Genomic DNA, 21,359 nt, shown 5'->3' on the forward strand with positions numbered 1-21,359 from the left:
TGTAAAACTAGATTGGCAAGATCACATTTGTGTTCTTTATGCATTGCAGCATGGGGCATTGAAAAGCAGGTTTAAAAACAGCCCATTTTTTCTGATTCCGTCTCTACATCATCGATTCAGTGGAATTCCATTCTACCCCAGAGGTCTTGACACACAGTATTGAATCTTAATTTTTCGTGGCTTGGAAACTTGGTGCTCTTTTGATGATGCATGCCAACACTAAATGTCAAATTCCATTTGGCTAAGTTTTCAAGCATGTGGCTCTAACATTGAGTAACAAATTGTCATGCAGCCCTGGATTTGGATGAACCAACATTTAAATGATTTGTTCTTGATCTAGTTATCTTCATGAGTAAATTATGCTTTTGTTTGAGAGATCACGTGAGTAGCTGAGAGTTATTTGGAAAGCAGCATTGATCTTTAGTAGATTATAGAACAATTTGGATTTGGCTTTTTAAATTAACTGTTCCATGATTTGGTATAAACCTCTTTAAAGTAAGGTATTATCTGATCCAGTCTGTTTGCATCAGTACACACTCTACTCAACTACTTGAAGGATTTGAATATTGTTGCTGTATTCTTGTAGAAATTATTATTGGTAAAACTTGGGTGAGATTCTACTTTAAATGTTCAACTTTTCCCCACCAGAATAAGAAGTGTTAATATTTGGGAAGCACAGCTGGAGGTAGGAGTTGGGGTATGTGTGTAGTGGTAAAATATTGGCTGATATTTACAGTGAATTTCTTGTAATGGTGTGATTTTGGGGCTGAAAATTTAGTTGTTTCAGAAACTCCAAGAACTTGCTCATGTTTGAGTGCTGATGAAACAAATGTTTGTTAATATTCGCTTGTTTGATCGTTTGAATTTAGTTGGCAAGATGTTAGAGTTTATTATTAGAGAGGTTTTGGGGTACTTGGAGAGACATGATAAATGGGCCAAAGTCAGCATGATTCCTAAAGGGGGAATATTGCCAGACAAATCCTTGAAATAACAGGCAGCATAGATGAAAGAGTCAGTATTGAAACATTTACAGGCATTGGAGAAGGTACAGGTGAGGCTCACAAGAATAATCCTGGGAGTGTTTGATCGTTTGAACCTGTGCTCACTGGAGTTTAGAAGAATTGGGGTGGGGGGGGGGGGGAAATCGCATTGAAACCTGAATATTGAAATACTTAGTGGATGTGAAGAGGATATTCCCAATAGTGGGAGAGCCTAGGACCAGAGGGCACAGCCTCAGAAGTAACGGGCATCCCTTTAGAACAGAGATGAATAGGAATTTCTTTTGTTAGAGGACAGTGAATTTATGAAATTTATTGCCACAGTCAGTTATGAAAGCCAAGTCATTGGATATATTTAAAGCAGAAGTTGATAAGTTTTTGGTTGAGGGTGTCGGGTTACACGGAAAAGGCGGGAGGATGGAGTTGAGCGGAAAATAAATCAGCCATGATGGAATGGTGGAGCAGACTAGATGGGCTGAATGGCCTAATTCGGATCCCATGGTCTGGTCTTGTGATTTGAGAGAAAGGATGTAATGGTGTTTTTTTTTTCCCCAGAGCTTCCATGTATCCTTTTCTTTTGTGGCTATCATACAGATTGGGGTAGGAACTGGAGAAACTTGCATGCTGGTTCAGCAACTGAATATTTAGATGGTTGATTTGGTTTCAGTCATCAAAGATGCTTTGTCCTGGACTGTAATGAACTGTTTGAATATTGAATATTCACTCAAGGCAAATGGAGCATATTCAGGGTTCTGATTGTCTAATGAGTGGTCTAAAGTTTGTTTAGAAGGTAACTCTTTAGCTGCAGAATGCACGAGTTTAATGACAATCAAATGTTACTTTGTTATTTAGGCACTCTCCCTTTGCCACAATTTTAGCTGGTTGAGCTGGCGTTTAGAACAAAGTTGCCTTGGTGGAACTCAGTCTATGCTATTTGTCACTGGCATCTTCCATCAATGGCATACTGTAGAGTAGGATAGTAGTGAAATAGATTTAATTATGTGAAAAGAATATAATTATCCAAGTAGAGAAATTGGTAGTGCTGTACCACAAGTGTTTTTCTGGACATACTAATAGTTTGGGGCTTAGTTTTTGGTGCTAATGGAGTCTAGCCCAAGTTTCAATTGTATGCAATACTCACAGCCACTATCTTTTTAATTATAGTGCTAAAGAGCACTATGGGAGCTCATTGGTATGAAAATAGAATTGTTCCAAGGTCACTCCCAATAACTCGTATTCAACTCTATCCGCATGATTGGAGAAGTAACTGTTTTGTGGTTCAATGCCATTTATAGTGGACTTGAGCTGGCTATGATGTTGTTAATGACTCATGCTGCTTAGTGACTCTGAAGCTCTTCTCAGTGTTATTTCTGTTCCCTCTTTTAAAATGAGCAATGTATAGTATCGGTTCTTCACCGGTAGATAGTTTTCTTGGCAATTTGTTTCCTTTCCCTTTCACAAAAATGTAGATGCTTTTTGCTATTCATAAATATTCTCCCAAACTATCTTTGTGTGTCCCTGTCTATATGGGTGATAGATTTCTTTTAAAAGGAATATAAACTGCAGAACACAATCTAACGGGGTACAAGAGCAGCAGATCTGGGGTGATATACAGTGGCATGCAAAAGTTTGAACACCCTGGTCAAAATTTGTTACTGTAAATAGTTAAGTGAGCAAAAGATAAACTGATCTCCAAAAGTCAAAGATGAAACATTATTTTCAACATTTTAAGCAAAATTAGTGTATTTTTCATTTTGTACAATTTTAGAGTGGGGGGGGGAGGAAAGGAGCAACTTGCAAAAGTTTGGGCACCCCAAGAGATTTGAGCTCTCAGATAACTTTTACCAAAGTCTCAGATGTTAAATAGCTTGTTAGGGCTATGGCTTGTTCACAGTCATCATTAGGAAAGGCCAGGATAAATACCCTGACTCCTCAGCAGACTCTGGAGTGGTGATGCACTGTTCTACTTTGCATGCCACTGTATATGCATGTTTCTTGAAAGTGGTCAGCAACTTAAGGTATTGTGTGCTTTATAAATACCAACATTACAAGACCAAATCATAAATCAATGTAATATGTTGATTTGACTGCAACTCACTTTGGAGAGTGCAGCAGCAATTGGAGAGAGCAGGGTGGTGGGAATTAGCTGGCTTATTTTTGCATTGAGTTGGTAAAGATTTGTTGGCCTATAGAAGAACAAGAAAATCTGCAGATGCTGGAAATCCAAGCAACGCAATGTTGGAGGAACTTGGCAGGTCAGGCAGCATCTATGGAAAAGGGTAAGCAGTCAATATTTTAGGCTGGGATCCTTCAATGCACAGAGTCTAAGGCAGGGTAGGTGGTTGTTGGAGCAAAATTGCGGTGTCTTTAATGCTAGAGGTATTAGGAACAAGGATGATGGGCTTGGCTGGGTAAGTGCAGAGAACAATGATGTTGCCATTATGGAATTGATGACTTTTTGGCCAAGTTTGTGGACCATATGTAGATGGGTAGAAGGTCAGATAGTGTTGAGGAAGTAAGTGCAAAAGGATTTGACTAGATTAGGAGAATAGGCAAAAAAGTGGCATGTGGAATACAGTGTAGGAAAATGTATGGCCATGCCCTTTGGTATAAGGAATGAGGGTAAAGACTCCTCTCCAAATGAGGAGCAAATTCAGAAGTCAGGGCCAAAGGGACTTGGGAGTCCTCATGCAGGCTTTCATAAATGTTAACTTGCAGGTTGAGTTAGTGGTAAGGAAGGTAAATGCAATGTTAGCATTCGTCTGGAGAGGCATAGCATAAAAACACAAGATGTAATGCTGAAGTTCTGAGGTATTGGTCAGACCACACTTGGAGTATTTGAGCGGTTTTGGAACTAGTATCTAAGAAAGGATTATAATCAGAATCAGGTTTAATATCATTAGCAAATGTTGTGAAATGTTCTGTGGCAGCAGCACATTGCAATATGTAATTTAAAAAAGCTATAAATGACAACAAGAAATGTGGATATGTTACTTGGTGCAAAAGAAATAGTGAGGTTCATTGTCCATTCAGAAATTGGCAGTGGGGAAGAAGCTGTTCATAGTGAGTGACTTCAGATTCCTGTACCACCTCCTTGATGGTAGCAATGAGAAAAGGGCATGTTCTGGGTGTTGGGAGGGTCCTTGATGATAGATAGATAGATACTTTATTCATCCCCATGGGGAAATTCAACTTTTTTCCAATGTCCCATACACTTGTTGTAGCAAAAACTCATTACATACAATACTTAACTCAGTAAAAAATATGATATGCATCTAAATCACCATCTCAAAAAGCATTAATAATAGCTTTAAAAAGTTCTTAAGTCCTGGCGGTAGAATTGTAAAGCCTAATGGCATTGGGGAGTATTGACCTCTTCATCCTGTCTGAGGAGCATTGCATCGATAGTAACCTGTCGCTGAAACTGCTTCTCTGTCTCTGGATGGTGCTATGTAGAGGATGTTCAGAGTTATCCATAATTGACCTTAGCCTACTCAGCGCCCTTCGCTCAGCTACCGATGTTTAAACTCTCCAGTACTTTGCCCACGACAGAGCCCGCCTTCCTTACCAGCTTATTAAGATGTGAGGCGTCCCTCTTCTTAATGCTTCCTCCCCAACACGCCACCACAAAGAAGAGGGCGCTCTCCACAACTGACCTATAGAACATCTTCAGCATCTCACTACAGACATTGAATGACGCCAACCTTCTAAGGAAGTACAGTTGACTCTGTGCCTTCCTGCACAAGGCATCTGTGTTGGCAGTCCAGTCTAGCTTCTCGTCTAACTGTACTCCCAGATACTTGTAGGTCTTAACCTGCTCCACACATTCCCATTAATGATCACTGGCTCCATATGAGGCCTAGATCTCCTAAAGTCCACCACCATCTCCTTGGTCTTGGTGTTATTGAGATGCAGGTAGTTTGAGTTGCACCATATCACAAAGTCCTGTATCAGTTTCCTATACTCCTCCTCCTGTCCATTCCTGACACACCCCACTATGGCCGTGTCATCAGCGAACTTCTGCACATGGCAGGACTCCGAGTTATATTGGAAGTCTGATGTGTACAGGGTGAACAGGACCGGAGAGAGTACGGTTCCCTGCGGCGCCCCTGTGCTGCTTACCACCGTGTCAGACCTACAGTCTCCCAACCGCACATACTGAGGTCTATCTGTCAAGTAGTCCACTATCCAATCCACTATGTGAGAGTCTACTCCCATCTCCGTTAGTTTGTGCCTTAAGATCTTGGGCTGGATGGTGTTAAAGGCACTAGAGAAGTCAAGGAATGTAATCCTCACAGCACAACTGACCCCATCTAGGTGAGAGAGTGATTTGTGCAGCAAATACGTGATAGCATCCTCCACTCCCACCTTCTCCTTATACGCAAACTGAAGAGGATCCTGGGCGTACCTGGTTTGTGGCCTCAGATTCTGTATTATCAGCCGCTCCATGGTCTTCATCATGTGCGACGTCAAGGCAACAGGTCTGAAGTCATTCAACTCCTTTGGTTGTGGTTTCTTCGGTACCGGGACAATACAGGATGTTTTCCACTGTCTAGGTACTCTTCTCTGCTCCAGGCTCATGTTGAAGATGCGCTGTAGTGGTGTTGGTGATGGTGATGGTGATGATGATTGATGGTGGATGCTGAGGAGATTATTGCAGCTTCGGCAGCTTTTACTGGTCCTGTGCAGTGGCCCCTTTGTACCAGATGGTGATGTGAACAGTTAGAATGGTTTCCATATATACCTCCTAGAAATTTGCAGGAGCTTTTGGTGAAATACCAAGTCTCCTCAAAGTTTTAGTGAAATATAGCTGCTGTCATGCCATCTTTTGTAATCACTCAGGATAGATCTTCAGATTTTTGACACCCAGGAACTTGAAATGACTCTCCCTTTCCACTGCTGATGCCTTGATGAGGATTGGTGTGTGTTCTCTCTGTTCATCTGGAAGATGGTGGATGTGGAGAAGATGTTTCCTATTGTGGGGGAGTCAGGGCCAGAGCCTTGTAATACAAGAATGTCCCTTTAGAACAGATGAGGAGAAATTTCTTTAGCCAAAAGTGGTGAAACTGGAACTCATTGCAACAGATGGCTGTGTCATTGGTTATATTTAAAGCAGAGATTGTTAGGTTCTTGATGTGCAAGGGCAACAAAGGTTACGGGCGAAGGCAGGAGAATGTAGTTGAGAAAGATAATAAATCAGCCATGATGAAATGGCAGAGCAAGGGCAAGGAGCCACATGACCTAGACCTTAAGATGTAGCAGAATGAGGCCATTTTCCCCACTGAATCTGCTCCACTATTCCATCCTGGTTGATCCCACATCCCACTTCATCTCATACACCTGCCATCTCACCATATCCTTTGCCCTGATCAATCAGGAAACTATTAACTTTAATTGTACCACAGACTTTTCCTCTACTGCAGTCTGTGACAGAGCATTCCACAGATTCACTAATCTGGTTTAATCAATCCTCCTTAGCTCTGTTCCAAAAGGTTGCCCCTCAATTTTGAGACTGTGCCCGCCAGTTCTGGATGCCCTCACTAAAGAAAATGCCCTTTCCACTCCACCTTATCTAGCCCCTTCAACATTTGGTAGGTTTCAATGAGATCCTCCGCGTTCTTCTACATTCAGTTGAGTACAGGCCCAAAGCTGCTAAAGGCTCTTCATATGTTAACCCCTTCATTTCTGGAATCATCCTCATGAAACTCCTCTGGACTCTCTCCAATCACAACGCATCCTTTCTGAGATATGAGGCCCAAAACTGTTGACAATAGTACAGCCTGGACTATTGTCTTATAAAGCTCAGCATTATCTCCCTGCTTTTATATTCTATTCCCATTGAAGTAAATGCCAACATTCCATTTGCCCTCTTTACCACAGACTCAACCTGTAAATTAACCTTCTAGGAGTCCTGCATGAGGACTCCTAAGTGCCTCTGCACCTTTAATGTTGGAATTTTCTCTCCATTTAGATAATAGTCTGCACTATTGTTCCTTCTACCGAAATACATTATACATTTCTCAACTCTATTCCTGCTGCAATCACATCACTTCCTCACACTATCTACCCCTCCACCTATCTTCAAAACATCCACAAACTTGGCCACAAAACCATCAATTCCATTATCTGAATCATTGACAAACAATATGAATAGTGACCCTTGAGGAACACCACTAGTCACTGCAGCCAACTAGAAAGGGCCCCTTTATTCTCACTCACTGCCTCCTGATTTGTCAACCATCCCTCTATCCATGCCAGAATCTTTCCTGTAATGCTACTGGATTTTATCTTGTTAAGCAGTCTTGTGTTAATTCTACTGTCTTGTTACCAAGACAGGAGTGAGCAGGAATGGCTGTTGAATGTTCTGTGGTTTAGATGTTTCAAAAGGGATGGAGGTAAGAGGTGGGGAGTGGCTGATCAGGGATAGTATCATAGCTGCAGAAAGGGAGGATGTCGTAGAGGTATCTATTGAGTCAGACAGGAAGGAAGGAAGCAATTGCTCTATTGGGAGTATTCTATAGATGACTCCTCTTTCCACCCCCCCCCCCCCCCCGGCCCAAAACCTGAGGAACAAATCAAGAGGCAGATTTTGGAAAGATATAGAAATAAGAATTACATACAATGCTGGAGAAACTCAACAGGCCAGGCAGCATCTATGGGAGAAAATGTAGTCTACTTTCTGGGCCGAAACACTTCAGCAGGACTGGAGAAAAAAAGTTAGGGAGTAGTTTTAAAAGGTGCAGGGAGAGGAGCGAGAAACACCAGGTCGTAGGTGAAACTTGGAGGTGGAGGGATGAGGTAAAGAACTGGGAAGTTGATTGGTAAAAGAGCCAGAAGGCCATGGAAGAAAGAAAAAGGGTGAGGAGCACCAGAAGGAGGAGATGGGAAATGAAGGAGTGGGGGGTGGGAGGCCTAACCGGAAGTTTGAGAAATCTCTGTTCATGCCACCAGGTTGGAGGCTACCCAAACAGAATACAAGTTGTTGTGCCTCCAACCTAAGTATGGGCTTCTATAACGAAATGGGAAGTGGAATTAAAATGGGTGGCTACTGGAAGATCCTGCTTTTTCCGGCAGACGGAGCGGAGGTGCTCGGTGAAGCAGTCTCTCAATCTACGCCGGGTCTCATCAATTATACAGGAGGCCACACTGGGAGCACTAAACAGTATATGACCCCAAGAGACTCAAGTAAAATGTCACCTCACCTAGGACTGTTTAGGGCCAAAGTGATAGTGAGGGGCAGATGTGGCATTTTTCCACTTGCAAGGATAAGTGCCAGGAGGGAGATTAGTGGGGGGGGGAGGATGTTTCTCTCTCCCCTCCCCACACCTTTGAAATCTACTCCTCAGCTTTTTCTTTCGCCCAAAACATTGACTGTACTTCCCCCCCCCCCCCCCCCTCACAGATGCTGCCTGGCCTGCCGAGTTTCTCAAGCATTTTGTCTGTGTTGCTCAGATTTCCAACATCTGCAGATTTTTTCTTGTCTCAGAACTGAGTTGTTGTCATGGTGACTTTGACTTTCCTAATTGACACCACCTTAGTCCAAAAGGTTTAGATAGGGCGAAATTTGTTAGGTATGTCGAGGAAGGATTCCTGACACGGTATGTAGATAGGCTGACAAGAGGAGAGACAATACTGGATCTGGTTCGAGGCAGTTAACCAGGTCAAGTGTCAGATATCTTGGTGGGTGTTTATTTTGGAGAAAATGTTAACTCCCTGACTTTTTTTACAATAGCCTTGAACAGGGATAGGAGCTGACGGTATGGGCAAGTATTTAATTGGAGAGGGGGAATTATGCTGTTAGATAGGAACTTGGGAACACAAATTGGGAATCATGTCCTTGGGGAAATGCTCAATGGAAATGTGGATGTTATGGAAGTGGAAGGCTGGGTTAGTAATTTTGCAGATGACATGAAGGTTGCTGGAGTGTGGATAGTGTAGAAGTAGGTGTCTAAGTTACAGTGGGACATTGACAGGATGCAGAGAGCTAGGGTGAGTAGGGGCAGATGGAGTTCACCCCCCCCCCCCAAAGTATTGTGAAGTGATTCACTTTGAAAGGTTGGATTTTAAGTCAGAATACAGAGTTAGTATCAGGGTTCTTGGTAGTGTGGAGGAGTAGGAGGATCTTGGTCCATTTTCATAGATCTCTTGAAGTTGCCACTCAAATAGATAGGGTGGTTAAGGTGCATGATGCACTGACCTTCATTAGTCAGAGGATTCCTTCGGGTAAGGTGGCGGTATGCTTGGACCAAATGGACACTCTGGGTCCAATTGAAGGTGTATTTGTTTGTCCTTTTTTTTTATGATTGTAAGTCACTACTGGATATTAAGAACATCAGGTACTGCAGGACTATCCCATCAGCAAGTTGCTCAATGGCAATGGAGCTGGACTTGTTTGCATATCGTTGTGTTGTCACCTGGGCTTATTGCGCTCTGTGTCAAGACAGTGTTGAACATTGGTAGTGTAGAATACTGTAAATCTGGTTCATTGGCAAGACTAACAGGGAACTGTATTGCCTCAGTTGCAGTAAAGACTAGGCCCATGCCACAAGTTCACTTGTTGTAGTTGCCCAGGAGTGGAGATGCTGGAGGCTGCGTGGGAGAGTGCAGAACCCTCTGTGGTTGTGTTGGGGGCTGGCCCCTTCTGTCAGTGCTGCCCTGCAGTGTTTCTTCAGCAGAAGAACAAGATGAGCCGTCAGTCTCTGGTCATGTCATTCAGTGACTTGGGTTATGCTGCTTTTACTTTGTGGCTATGTTTTTATGCAATTATTACCAACAGCACATATGGTTATGTGTTTTGCTTCTTCCTCCTGGAGGAACATTGTTGGATTCATGTATGGGTGAGTAATTGAACTGGAACATGAACTTGGGTCATGAGTTCAAGAGTCACTAGGTGATGTTGCAGCTCTATAAAACCCTGGCTATGCCACACTTGGAATATTGTGTTTAGTTATGGTCACCTCATTATAGGAAGAATTTGAAATCTTAAGGGGGGGGTGGGGATACAGAGGCCATTTAGCAGGATGCTACCTGAATTGGAGAGCATGTCTTATGAGGATAGGTTGAGTGAGTTGGGGCTTCCTCTTTGAAAAGGAGGATGAAAGGTGACAACGTAGAGGTATACAAGATCAGAGGCATAGATCAAATTGTTAACCAGAGTTTTTTTTCCTGGTGTGGTAATGGCTGATAGAAGGGGCATAATTTTAAGGTGATTGGAGGAAAGTGCAGGGGATGTCAGAGATAAACTTGCTGTGGGTACATGAAATGCCCTGCTAGGGATGGTGGTAGAGGCAGATACATTAGGAGCACTTAAGAAGCTTAGCCATATATTTTTCTATCCTCCATGTGCCTATCTATGTTGGAGGGAAGGGTTAGACTGATTCTGAAACACTTGGCCCAGAATATTGTGCTGACTGTTTAACCTACTTCATTCTATTAGGTGGAGCACAAAATAAAAGCTGAGTCACATTACAACATTAGGCTTCAATGGTGTAAATTAGTTGTTCTCAAAGTGGGCAATTCCCTGAGGGGGTACTAGAGTTTCTAAAGGGGGTATTGTGGGTGCACCAGGTAGCAAAGGGCACCTGAGAGATTACAGGGTTAATCTAAGAAATGAATTGCTCCTCGTGTTTCTCCCTTCTCTCCCCCTCCCTTTTTAAAATCTACTCCCATCTTTTTTCCTCTCTCCAGTCCTGCTGAAGCCCAAAATGTTCCCTGTACTTTTTTTTTCCACAGATGCTGCCTGGCCTGCTGAGTTCCTCCAGCATTTTGTGTGTTGCTTATTACAGGCATTTGATCCTCAGTGCCTCAAAATTACAATGATCATATAATCAGCTCACTCTTGCTAACCCATTGCTCTCTTAGACTTGAAACACATTATAGTTGTTGAAAAGCAATGTGACACTTCTGTATTTAGCTATCATAGATCATCTGTATTGAAGAAATACAGGTTTCCCCCACTTTACGAATGTTCACTTTACGCCGCTTCGCTTTTACGAAAATTTTTCCCATATAAATTAATGGTTCTTCACTTTATGCCATTTCAGCTTAAGAAAGGTTTCATAGGAATGCTCCTTGTAAACGGGGGGACACCTGTAATGTTATTTCCAAGACTGGCCTGTGTATTGTTACTGTTTGCTACCGTGGTACAGTGTTAACTATTACAATTCTTACTCTAATCATGCAGTGGGGGTAAAGTTAAGAATCTACCCTTTCAACTGGTCTTGACCGCTGACCAACTGAGATTTCTCTAGTCCGCTGACCAACTGAGATATTGCTGCCCCACTTTATGTACCATCCAGCAGAGTCAGGTTTTGCCTGAGCTATGATAACGTCATAACTTTCAAATTTATTAATTGCAGTGCTTGAGGTTGGACTTAAATGTTTTTGTGAAATATTGGAAAATGAGTAAACTGTAGCTATTAACCATTTTTTTGACATTTTAGAGCTGAACAAAAATCCTGTTGATGGTTTCTCTGCTGGATTGATAGATGACAATGACCTATACAGGTGGGAAGTACTTATCATCGGTCCCCCTGACACTCTATAGTAAGTATTGAACAAAAGGCATGTTTTGAAGTATCATTATGCTATGCTTTTACACTGAGATTTCTAAAGTAGATATGCTGACAATGTTTCACAATTGACAAGGCAAGCTTTGGTTCTGCTTAAAATGGTGAACATGAATTTTGCTTTTGGCTGTGATGGATGCTGTGACTGAATGATCTAGCTTTATGAAGATCTTAATTGGTAAAATCAAAATGCTGCATGTACTGGAAGTTCTCAGTAGATTAGGCATTTTGATTTCAGTTTTATAAACAGGTGAAAGTTGGAGATGACTTTTTAAAAGTACTAGATGTGCTATGAAATGGGTGCTCTACAATTGTGCTTAAAGGGGAGAAGAGAACAAAGGAGACTGCATGAATTCAAGTTGTATAACATCCATGGTAATGGGCAAAAGAAGCATGGATTTAGAGGTTACTTTGACATCTACAAACTCACTGACTCCCACTGTTTCCTTGACTACACCTTTTCCCACCATGACATTTCTGAGTATGAAATTCCCTCTCATTTCCTCCATCTTTGTCACATCTCTTGTGATGAGTCTTTCCACTTCGGGACATTCAAGATTTCCTTTCCTCTCCAAAGAGGGGGTTCACATCACTCATTGTAGCTCCCACCTGTATCTCCTCTTCTATTTCCTGCACATTTTCTCTCTCCAAGGCACAACGGAAGTTCTCCTTGTCTTCAGATGCCACTCAGTCTATGCATCTAACATCTTCTCCACAGCTTCTGCCATCTCCAAAGGGATCCCAGCACCAGGGACATCTTCCCTTCCCCATTGTTTTACATGGGGATCATTCTCTCCTTGTCCCTCCTCAGATTTCCCCTTCCAGTTAGATTCTTGCAACAGTTGTTACGTCACCATTTCACCTCATTCCTGCCCTAAGCAGTCCTTCAAGATAAGGCAGTCCTTTGCATGTCATTCCGTACAGTTGTTTATTTTGACCAGTGCTCTAGATGCAACCTCCTCTACATCAGTGTGACCTGGTGCAGATTGGGGAATTGCTTCAAGCAATTTCACTCCTTCTGCCATAACAGCTAGGATCTCGTGGTGGTCAGGTTATTTTAATTCCATGACCCACTCCCACACTGACAAGTCTGTTCATGACTGCCTTTACTGTCAGTTGAGACTAGATGCAAATAAGAGGAACAGCATCTCATTCTACCTCATTCAGCATCTCAAACCTGACAGAATGACCATCTGAACATGAGGAAATCTGCAGATGCTGGAAATTCAAGCAACACAAAATGCTGGTGGAACGCAGCAGGCCAGGTGGCATATATAGGAAGAAGTACAATTGACGTTTCGAGCTAAGACCATCTATTTTTGATGTCCAGTGACTTCTCTGTCCCAATTTATTTTTTTCACTTGTCCAACTGGCCCACTACTGGTCCTCTCAATCTGCCTATCACCCCACACTCCTCCCTCCAGGAGTTGCTCCAGACCAAATTTCTAGCATTTATAGCCTGTTTTGTGTCACCTACATGTAAAAGTACTTGAAACCATTGTAGGGAACAACTTTGACTATAGGTTTGTCACTAAATGTGATCTACCTAAAGCTGAGCTCTCCAGCAATAGTCATGTTCCATACTGCTTCCATTGGAAGGATAAGCTGCTGTTCTTTAGTATTGCCTCAGTGGAATCAGAGATGGTCCTTCAGACCAAGATGGAAAATTAAACACAACAATGCAGGCCCTTCACTCATGATATCGTGCCAAACTTTTAACCTACTCAAAGATGAATCTAACCTTTTCATGTAGCCTTCCATTTTCTTTCATCCATTTGCCTATCTTGGTCTCTTTGTAACACTTACCCAACAGGCTGGTATATGTCTAGGGGAAAAGGAGATCCAGCCACACACCAACCCACCTCCCATACACGCAGGTGCTGTGAGAATCGAGTTTATGCCTCGTGCCGCTCACCGTATCAACTTCACACCAAATACCGTTATGACGTACACTTTATAGAATTTACTAACATTAAAGAAGTATTAGGCAATACTATATATATACACACACACACACACACACACGGCGCCAACTTATCAAAGTTCAGTCAGTGTAGTGCACATCGTAGGAGCTCAATCAACGAATCATCCGACAGCCACGTCGTCACCCCTGGGACCACCCGGTGGTCTTACGAGCCGTCTAGCGCCAGTCGCGGTGGTCCTACGAGCCGTCCAGCGCCCGTCCACCTTCCTCGTCCGTCTCTCCTGCCGACTCCCTTCACCCCCCAAACCTGCGCAACCCCTCCCCCAAGTTCCCAGCCTCACAAAACACAATAACATTCCCCATTGATTAACAAATGAATACAATTACCATATCAGCCATTCTAAAGCGAAACAACGGCGAGAGAAACATTTAACAGACAAAGAAACATTCCTACTCGTAACAAACCAAAGAAGCCCTTTTTAGTAACATACACCGGACATTGTACACTTGTATGTCACTTGATTCTCTGTTTATAAATGCCCTAACCGCACATCCCCCATACTTTCTTCCAAACTCAGTTATGCCCCCTCAAACTAGCTATTTCCATCCTGGTAAAAGTCTCTAGCTGCCCACTTGCGTTTGCCTCTTATCATCCTGTACACTTCTAACTTGCTTCTTGCCCTAGCTCACCCAGCCTACCCTTGTAAGACATGTTTTCTGATCCAAGTATCAACCTGGTAAATCTCCTCTGCACTCTCTCTTCTGAATCCTTCCTGTAATGAGATGACTAGAATTGAATACAATACTCCCAAGTGTGGTCTAACCAGAGTTTATAGAGCTGCACCATTATCTTGTGGTTCTTGAACTCAATTCGCTGACTAATGAAAGACAGCCCACCATATGCTGCCTTACCCACTCTATCACCTTGCTCTGCGTCTTTGAGGTATCTATGGACATGAACCGCAAGATTCCTCTTTTTGTACGCACTGTTAAGAATCCTACTATTTAATCTTTTATTCTGCCTTCAAGTTCAACCTTCCAAAGTGAATTGCTTCAAACTTTTCTAGATTGGACTCTGCCGCTTCTCACCTAGCTCTATCCTATCAATGTCTCGTTGTAACTTGAGAACCTTTTTCACTCTCCACAATTCCACCAACCTTCCATGTCATTGCAAACTTGCTAACCCACCCTTCCATTTCCTCATTCATGTCATTTATAAAAATTGCTAAGAGCATGGGTTCCAGAACAGATGCCTGCAGAACACCCCTGATCATCAACCTCTGTGCAGAAAGTGCTTCATCTACCATCACTGTCTTCAGTGGACAAGCCATATCTGAAACCACGCAGCAGAGTTTCCCTGGATATCATGCTTCCTAGTTCTTCTGAATGAACATTCTATGGGAAACCTTTTAAAATGCCTTGTACACCATATAAGCTGCTCTGCCTTCAATGTTCGTCACTTCCTCAAATAATTCAATCAGACTGAAGCGTGAGCTTCAAAGGACATTGACTATTCCTAATCAGACTGCTTCAGATACTCATCAAACCTGTCTCTAAGAATACTTTCTAATAGTTTTCTTGCCACTGATGCAAGACTTGGTGGCCTATACTTTCCAAGGTTATCTCTGTTACCTTCAACAAAGGAATAACATTTGCCACCCTCCAATCCTCTGACACTACTCCTGTGGCCAGTGAGGATGCAAGATCATCGCCAATGGCACAGCATTTTCTTCCCTTGCTGTAGTGATTTGAGTTTATCACAGAGTCTGAGGAAGTTCCAGCAGATCTTCTTTCTTAACATCAACACATTCTAGCGTATCGGCCTGTTTAGATCTGCCTCAAGCATCAGAGTTCCTCTCACTGAATACTGAAACAAAGTATTCATGAAAAACCTCCCCTGTTGCCTCCAACAAAGGCATGTTGGAGGCACTTTAGGCACTTTATCCTTGAAAAGTCCTACCCCAACTAGTTGTCCTCCTGTTCTTCATGTACAAGTAGAACTCCTGGGGGCTTTCTTTAGTCTTTCTTGCCCTTTCCACTGCCCGTCCTTCCTCATTCTCTACAGGCTACATCTATCTTTACATCTACTGCCCCATTCTATCACTCTGGTTCCCATCCTTCAACCAAACTGGCTCTAGCAAACCTACCTGCAAAAATATCGGTCCCCCCACAAGTTCAGGTGTAACCTGTCCTTTTTGTATAGCTCATTCCTTCCCTAGGAGAAATCCTAGTGATCTAAAAATATGGAACTCTTCCCTACACTAGTTTTTCAGCCACACATTTATCTGCTAAACATAATCCTAGTTTTTACCCTCCCTAAGGTGTGGCATAGGCTGCAATCCAGAGATTTCTACCCTTGAGGTCCTGCTTTTCAGCTTCCTATCTAGGCTTTATATTCTGTCTTCAGGACGTCATCCTTTTTCCTACCTATGTCATTGGCACCAAGATGTACAAAGAACTGGCTGTTTACCCTTACCCTTGAGAATGCAGTGAACCTGATCTGAGACATCCTTAACCCTGGGAGGCAACCAGGGGAATGTCACCCCCACAATCTTTTGTCTGTTCCCCTAACTATTGAATACCCTATCGCAACTGCAAGTTCCCTATTCCCTATTTTAAAAGGACTTGGGCTGTGGATTTTTAAAAAATTTAAATGGCATTGTCAGCAAAAACTTTTGCCTTATTTGAGAAACCAAGGTTACTGTATGAATTAATTTATGGAAAAATATGATTACATTTCTGTTCATTGTGACGATGCTTATTTTTCAGATTTTGATGCATCTTAAGTTGTACGTATACTCCCATGCTGTCACACCACAAAACTGCATTGTGATGCATCTTGTCTACCTCAAAACTTGGATAAATTTAATTAATATAACAAAGGACATGACCAAATTACTGCACTCTGAAAACTGAAGAGTGTGGTGTGTATCTCTGCAATGCTGTGCCATTCTATGAAATTGACAAGTTGCTAATTGAGGAACACTATCGCTTGTCCTTTTCACAATAAAATACTCATTAGTGATTGGTACATAGAATATTAACATGTCTTCTCATCAGCTTCTCATTTGGGTGCACTGCTGCAAAATATGGAATTCAAATGTATTCCTGGTTCTTCCCTTGCCAACCCCATCAGAAATGGATTAATCATTCATACTTTTCCTCATAGAATAGGAATCTAATTAGTTGCAAAGTAAATGTCTGTGCAGTGAAACTCTTGATAATGAGTTTTCCCCCTTGAAAGAGACATTAAATTCTATCAGAAATGGAGCATTAAGTGTGTTAAAGGAAAAAATCTGATTAGGTTTCCAAGTGGAACATTAACAGACTAGGGAGGTTGGGTGTTGGAGGGGGTGGTAGCTATTATGGTGGAATTGGTAGAATGGGAAGCATCTAGCCAAAGACAAAGATTTTAGTTTTTCTAGAGCTCAATTATGCAGCAAAGCAGCATGTTCCAAACTAGATATCTGATTACGAAGGCTTTGGAGAAGTTTGAGATTTTTCTTGAAGGACTATATTTTCAAGATGTGACGAAAAGGTAGTTTTGGGGACCAGAGTTTACGGACGTGAAATGCAAGTGACGAGTCAATATATCTAGATGGGGAAAGAACAAAACCCAGGCAAGTGTTTGTACCAGAATGTGAAGCATTGAAAAGATTTGGAAAGGAACATGAATAGATAATGTAGTTTGTGATGTGGATTAAGATTGTTCAGTTCTCTGGCAGATACTGAATTTTATCAAAACTCAAGCTTCCTTCTGGTCTCTAAATGTCTCTAGATAGACATCAGCTGGTGATCTTCCCTTCTGATATAAATGATGGTATCCGTCTGTCTCGAAGGACAATGGAAATATAGTGTACAATATGGGACGGTCAGTTCTGTCACTGTGAACAGTGGCACTTGAATGACCTCTTCAGGGTACAAGCCTGGGAGGAAAGTAAGGAGATCTTAGTATACCCAGTCAAGATCCCCCTCTCGGCCTCAACTGTGTAGTCCAAAGGAAAGTGAAGGCACCAATCTTCAGTGATGTCTAGCCGCGCTAGGGGTTTCAGTCTGGATTTTTGTCTGCGTTTGCTCCAATAGCCTTTGTCTGTCCAGAGGCTGCTCACAAGGCAGTGGAGCTATTTACCCATAGCTGGGGATGTAAGGGATTAAAGAGAACTGACTTGGGTCTGTAAGTGAGGAAATAATCCAATTGCACAGAGGTATTGAGGCCAAGGTTTGAAGCTTATTGATTAGTTTTACAGGGATGATGGTATTGAATACTGACCTGTAGTTGAAGAGCATCCTGAAGTATACATTTTTTTTACTGTCCAGGTGTTCCAGGGTTGAGTGCAAAGCTAATGAGATGGCATCCTCTTTGAACCTGTTGCTCCATTAGGCAAATTGGAGTAGATCCAAGTCACTTCTCAGACAGGAGTTGATGTTTCATCACTCCTCAAAACACTTATTACTGTTGATGTAAGTGCTACAGGATGATAGTCATTGAGGCACATTGCCCTGTTCTTGGTATAATTGAAGCCTGCTTGAAGCAGGTGGTACCTCAGACTGCTAAAGCAAGAGGTTAAAGATCTGAAAACTCCAGCTAGTTGATCAGCACAGGTCTTCGTACTTGATCAGGTACCCATCTGGGCCAGGTGCTTTTCACCCTTCTAAGAACTGCTTACATTCAGCCTCAGTCTGAAATCACAGGATCATCAGGGGCTGTGGGAGTTTATGGTTCTTCCATGTTTTGATGGCCAAAGCGAGCATAGATGTTATTGAGCTCATCTGAAAGAGAAGCCCTGTTGTTGCCAATGTCACTTAATTTGCGTTATAAGAGGTGATAGTAACCCTGCTGCAACTGTCAACCTTCATTCGTTGATTTCAAATTTAGTCCAGAATTGTCATTTTGCTCCTGAGATGACTTTCTGGAGATTGTACCTGGACCTCCTGCATCTTATTGGTTGCCGGACTTAACGCAGTTGATCTACCAATTTCCCAGTTTGGTAGTTTGCTTGCTAATCTGATAACATGGATAAATATCAGTCTATATGGTATTTGTTGAGTTTCTTACCTAATGTCTTGATGTTGAAAGCAATTTATCTGATCTGTAAACAGGTTTGTTTTAATTATCTTAAACTTCCTATGTTGAAATCTCAATGTCAACCTTGCAAAGTTTTTATTTTGCAGATGTTTAAAGTGAAAATGCCAAGCCAGCTGTGTTTTGCTATGTAGATGCCTCTGTATAGATGTATTAGAAGATGTATGGGGGTGGGGGGGTGGGGGGGTGGAATAATACTGGCATTATTGCATTGGTAGTCTTTTCAGTTCTCCAGTTTGTATTCCAGGTTAATCTGTTTATATTTGAAAAGGGTAGGTGTGTATGTATAATCTGATAAAGCTGACAGAAGTATTGAAACATGATCACACAAATGCTGTGATATTTAGACCATAAGACTAAGATTTTAAGACTCCCTTGGGGAACATTAATTTTATTGGCCCTCTTCACTACCTTAAAATATTTTGAGGTATATTCTTTAATGTATGAAATGCTATGTTCAAACTGACTTCTACAGGTCATGTAAATAGCAGTAGGATTCAGAAGATCTGTGATGTAGGTGACTGGTATGGTGCTCACTTAGTGTTTTCTCTCCCCATCTTTCTGAGGCCAAATTCTGTTCTGTAACTCCTATAACAGTACAGTAGCTCCAACTGTGCAGCTTTCATTATTACTTTATCAGCTTAGGCTGCACTTCAGAAGTAAATCTTCACCAGTGATGCCCAAAATAATGTTTCCTATGGTCTGGCTGGTTAACTTGTCTAATTGAGCTACGATTTAAAAAGCTGTTTAAAATGACTTTCCATTGGCATGATGATCGTCCAAGTTAGGGTGCCCATATTCTTGCTAAAGTCATTATGGTCATTGTTTCTATTTTAATGGATGTTACTGCTTGTTTTTTTTTTAAAGCCCTTCATTGATGTTTTGGTTTTTGACATTTATCTTCTGGTTTCATCACCAAGTGATCAACCTGCAGTCTCCAAACCAGTTTCACAAATGACAGTTCTAGCAGGCTCAAACATAGAAGTACACCTTTGTTTGAGGTTAATTGGAATAGACAGGGTTAGTTGATGTGGGAGGTTAAAAGGGATGATAAATTGCCTATATTGGCTCTTTAATGGTCATTTGGTATACCCTAGAAATGAAATATTTTGTTGCTTAATGATTTCAGCTGAAAAGTTTTACAATGTTTTATGTCAGCAGTGCACAACTTCATAAATGTTCAGTTTGATACTTTCTGTAAGTGTTACAAGAACTAATTATTGTATTTTTATCCACAGTGAAGGTGGTGTGTTCAAAGCTCATCTCACCTTCCCTAAAGACTATCCCCTCAGGCCACCCAAGATGAAATTCATCACAGAAATCTGGCACCCAAATGGTGAGAGCAAAGTCAAGTGGTGGAAGAGCTTGGCTATGGATTAGGGGATTGGTGGGAAAGAAGGTAATCAGGGGAAGCACGATTTTGCAGTTCAGAAAAATCTATTCTTGTAAAATTCTTAATACTTGGTGTGATGCATTTGGCACAATAAGAATATGCCATTGTGTGCCAGATAATTATACTTACTGTTCCAACTGAGTTTTATTCCAGCATCTGGTCATGGGTTATGTGAGTGATGCTATGTGGTGAAGTGAGGATGAATCTATCCCATTCTCTAGTAAGAGTTTAAAACATGTTTGGCCAACAGAAAACTTATTCTATAAACTTTCTCCCGAGGTTTTGAACTTCATAGAAAATCAATAACCATCCAGATGTCAGCTTGATTGGCAGTAGCCTATTACCTAGAACTTAATTTCCTTCATTGTTCCTTGACTGCAATTTGTAGATAGTTTGTAGATGGTAAAGTTCAAAGTACATGTGTTAACATGTACAAACCTAAGATTAATTTTTATGGGTATACTTAATAAATCAATAACTGAATAATAGCCATAATAAAATCGATGAAAGACTGCACCAACTTGGGCGTCTGACCAGTGTGCAAAAGATGGCAAACTGCAAATGCAAAAAGAAAACTAATGTTAAATATGAGGTGAGTCTTGAAAGGGAGTCCATAGGTGTGGGAACATTTTAACGATGAGGCAAGTGAAGTTGCATAAAATTAACTCCTTTGGTTCAAGAGCCTGATGGATGAGTGGTAATTATTCCTGAACCTGGTGGTTGAGTCCTGACGCTCCTGTACCACCACCTGGATGGCAGCAGTAAGAAGAGAGCATGTCCTGTGTGGTGGGGGTCTATGATAATAGGTGCTGTGTTCCTGCGACAATGCTACATGCAAATGTGCTCAATGGCAGGGAGGACTTGTGATGGACTGGGCCATATCCACTACATTTTGTGAGATTTTCTGTTCAGTGGCATTGGTGTTTCCATACCAGGCTGTGATGGAGCCAGAATACTCTCCTCCACAGATCTACAGAAGTTGGTAAAAGTTTTAGATGTCATGCTGAATCTTAGCACACTTCAAAGGAAATGGAGCAGCTGCCATGCTTTCTTCGTAATTGAACTTAAGTGCTGGGCCCAGGACTTGTCTTCTGAAATGGTAACACTGAGGAATTTAAAGTTACTGACCCTCCCCACCTCTGATCCTCCAATGAGGAGTGGCTCATGGACCTCTGATTTCCTCTTCCTGAAGTTGATAATGTCAGCAAGGTAAAGGAGTATATTGAGTAAGAGGTTGTTGCTATGGTACCACTTGGCCAGATTTTCAAACTCCCTCAGATATGCTGATTTGTCATTGTATTTGATTTGGTCTACGGCATTGGAGGTATGCATAACCACACAGTCACAAGTGTAAGCAGTGGAGCAGAGCTAAACACACCACCTGTGATGGAGA

At 41.9% G+C, this 21,359-nt stretch overlaps 1 protein-coding gene across 1 annotated transcript in view; it reads left to right on the top strand.

The window, feature by feature from the left end:
* The window catches only part of ube2g1a (ubiquitin-conjugating enzyme E2G 1a (UBC7 homolog, yeast)), a 57,293-nt gene that overhangs the window by 24,811 nt on the left and 11,123 nt on the right, over window positions 1-21,359 (top strand). The window contains exons 2-3 of the mRNA XM_073053826.1: window positions 11,441-11,543; window positions 19,812-19,909. Coding sequence (XP_072909927.1) covers window positions 11,441-11,543; window positions 19,812-19,909 — 201 coding nt within the window. The remainder of the gene's footprint in view (window positions 1-11,440; window positions 11,544-19,811; window positions 19,910-21,359) is intronic.

Source organism: Hemitrygon akajei, chromosome 8 (genome assembly GCF_048418815.1).
Source record: "Hemitrygon akajei chromosome 8, sHemAka1.3, whole genome shotgun sequence".
NCBI classification, from domain to species: Eukaryota; Metazoa; Chordata; class Chondrichthyes; order Myliobatiformes; family Dasyatidae; genus Hemitrygon; species Hemitrygon akajei.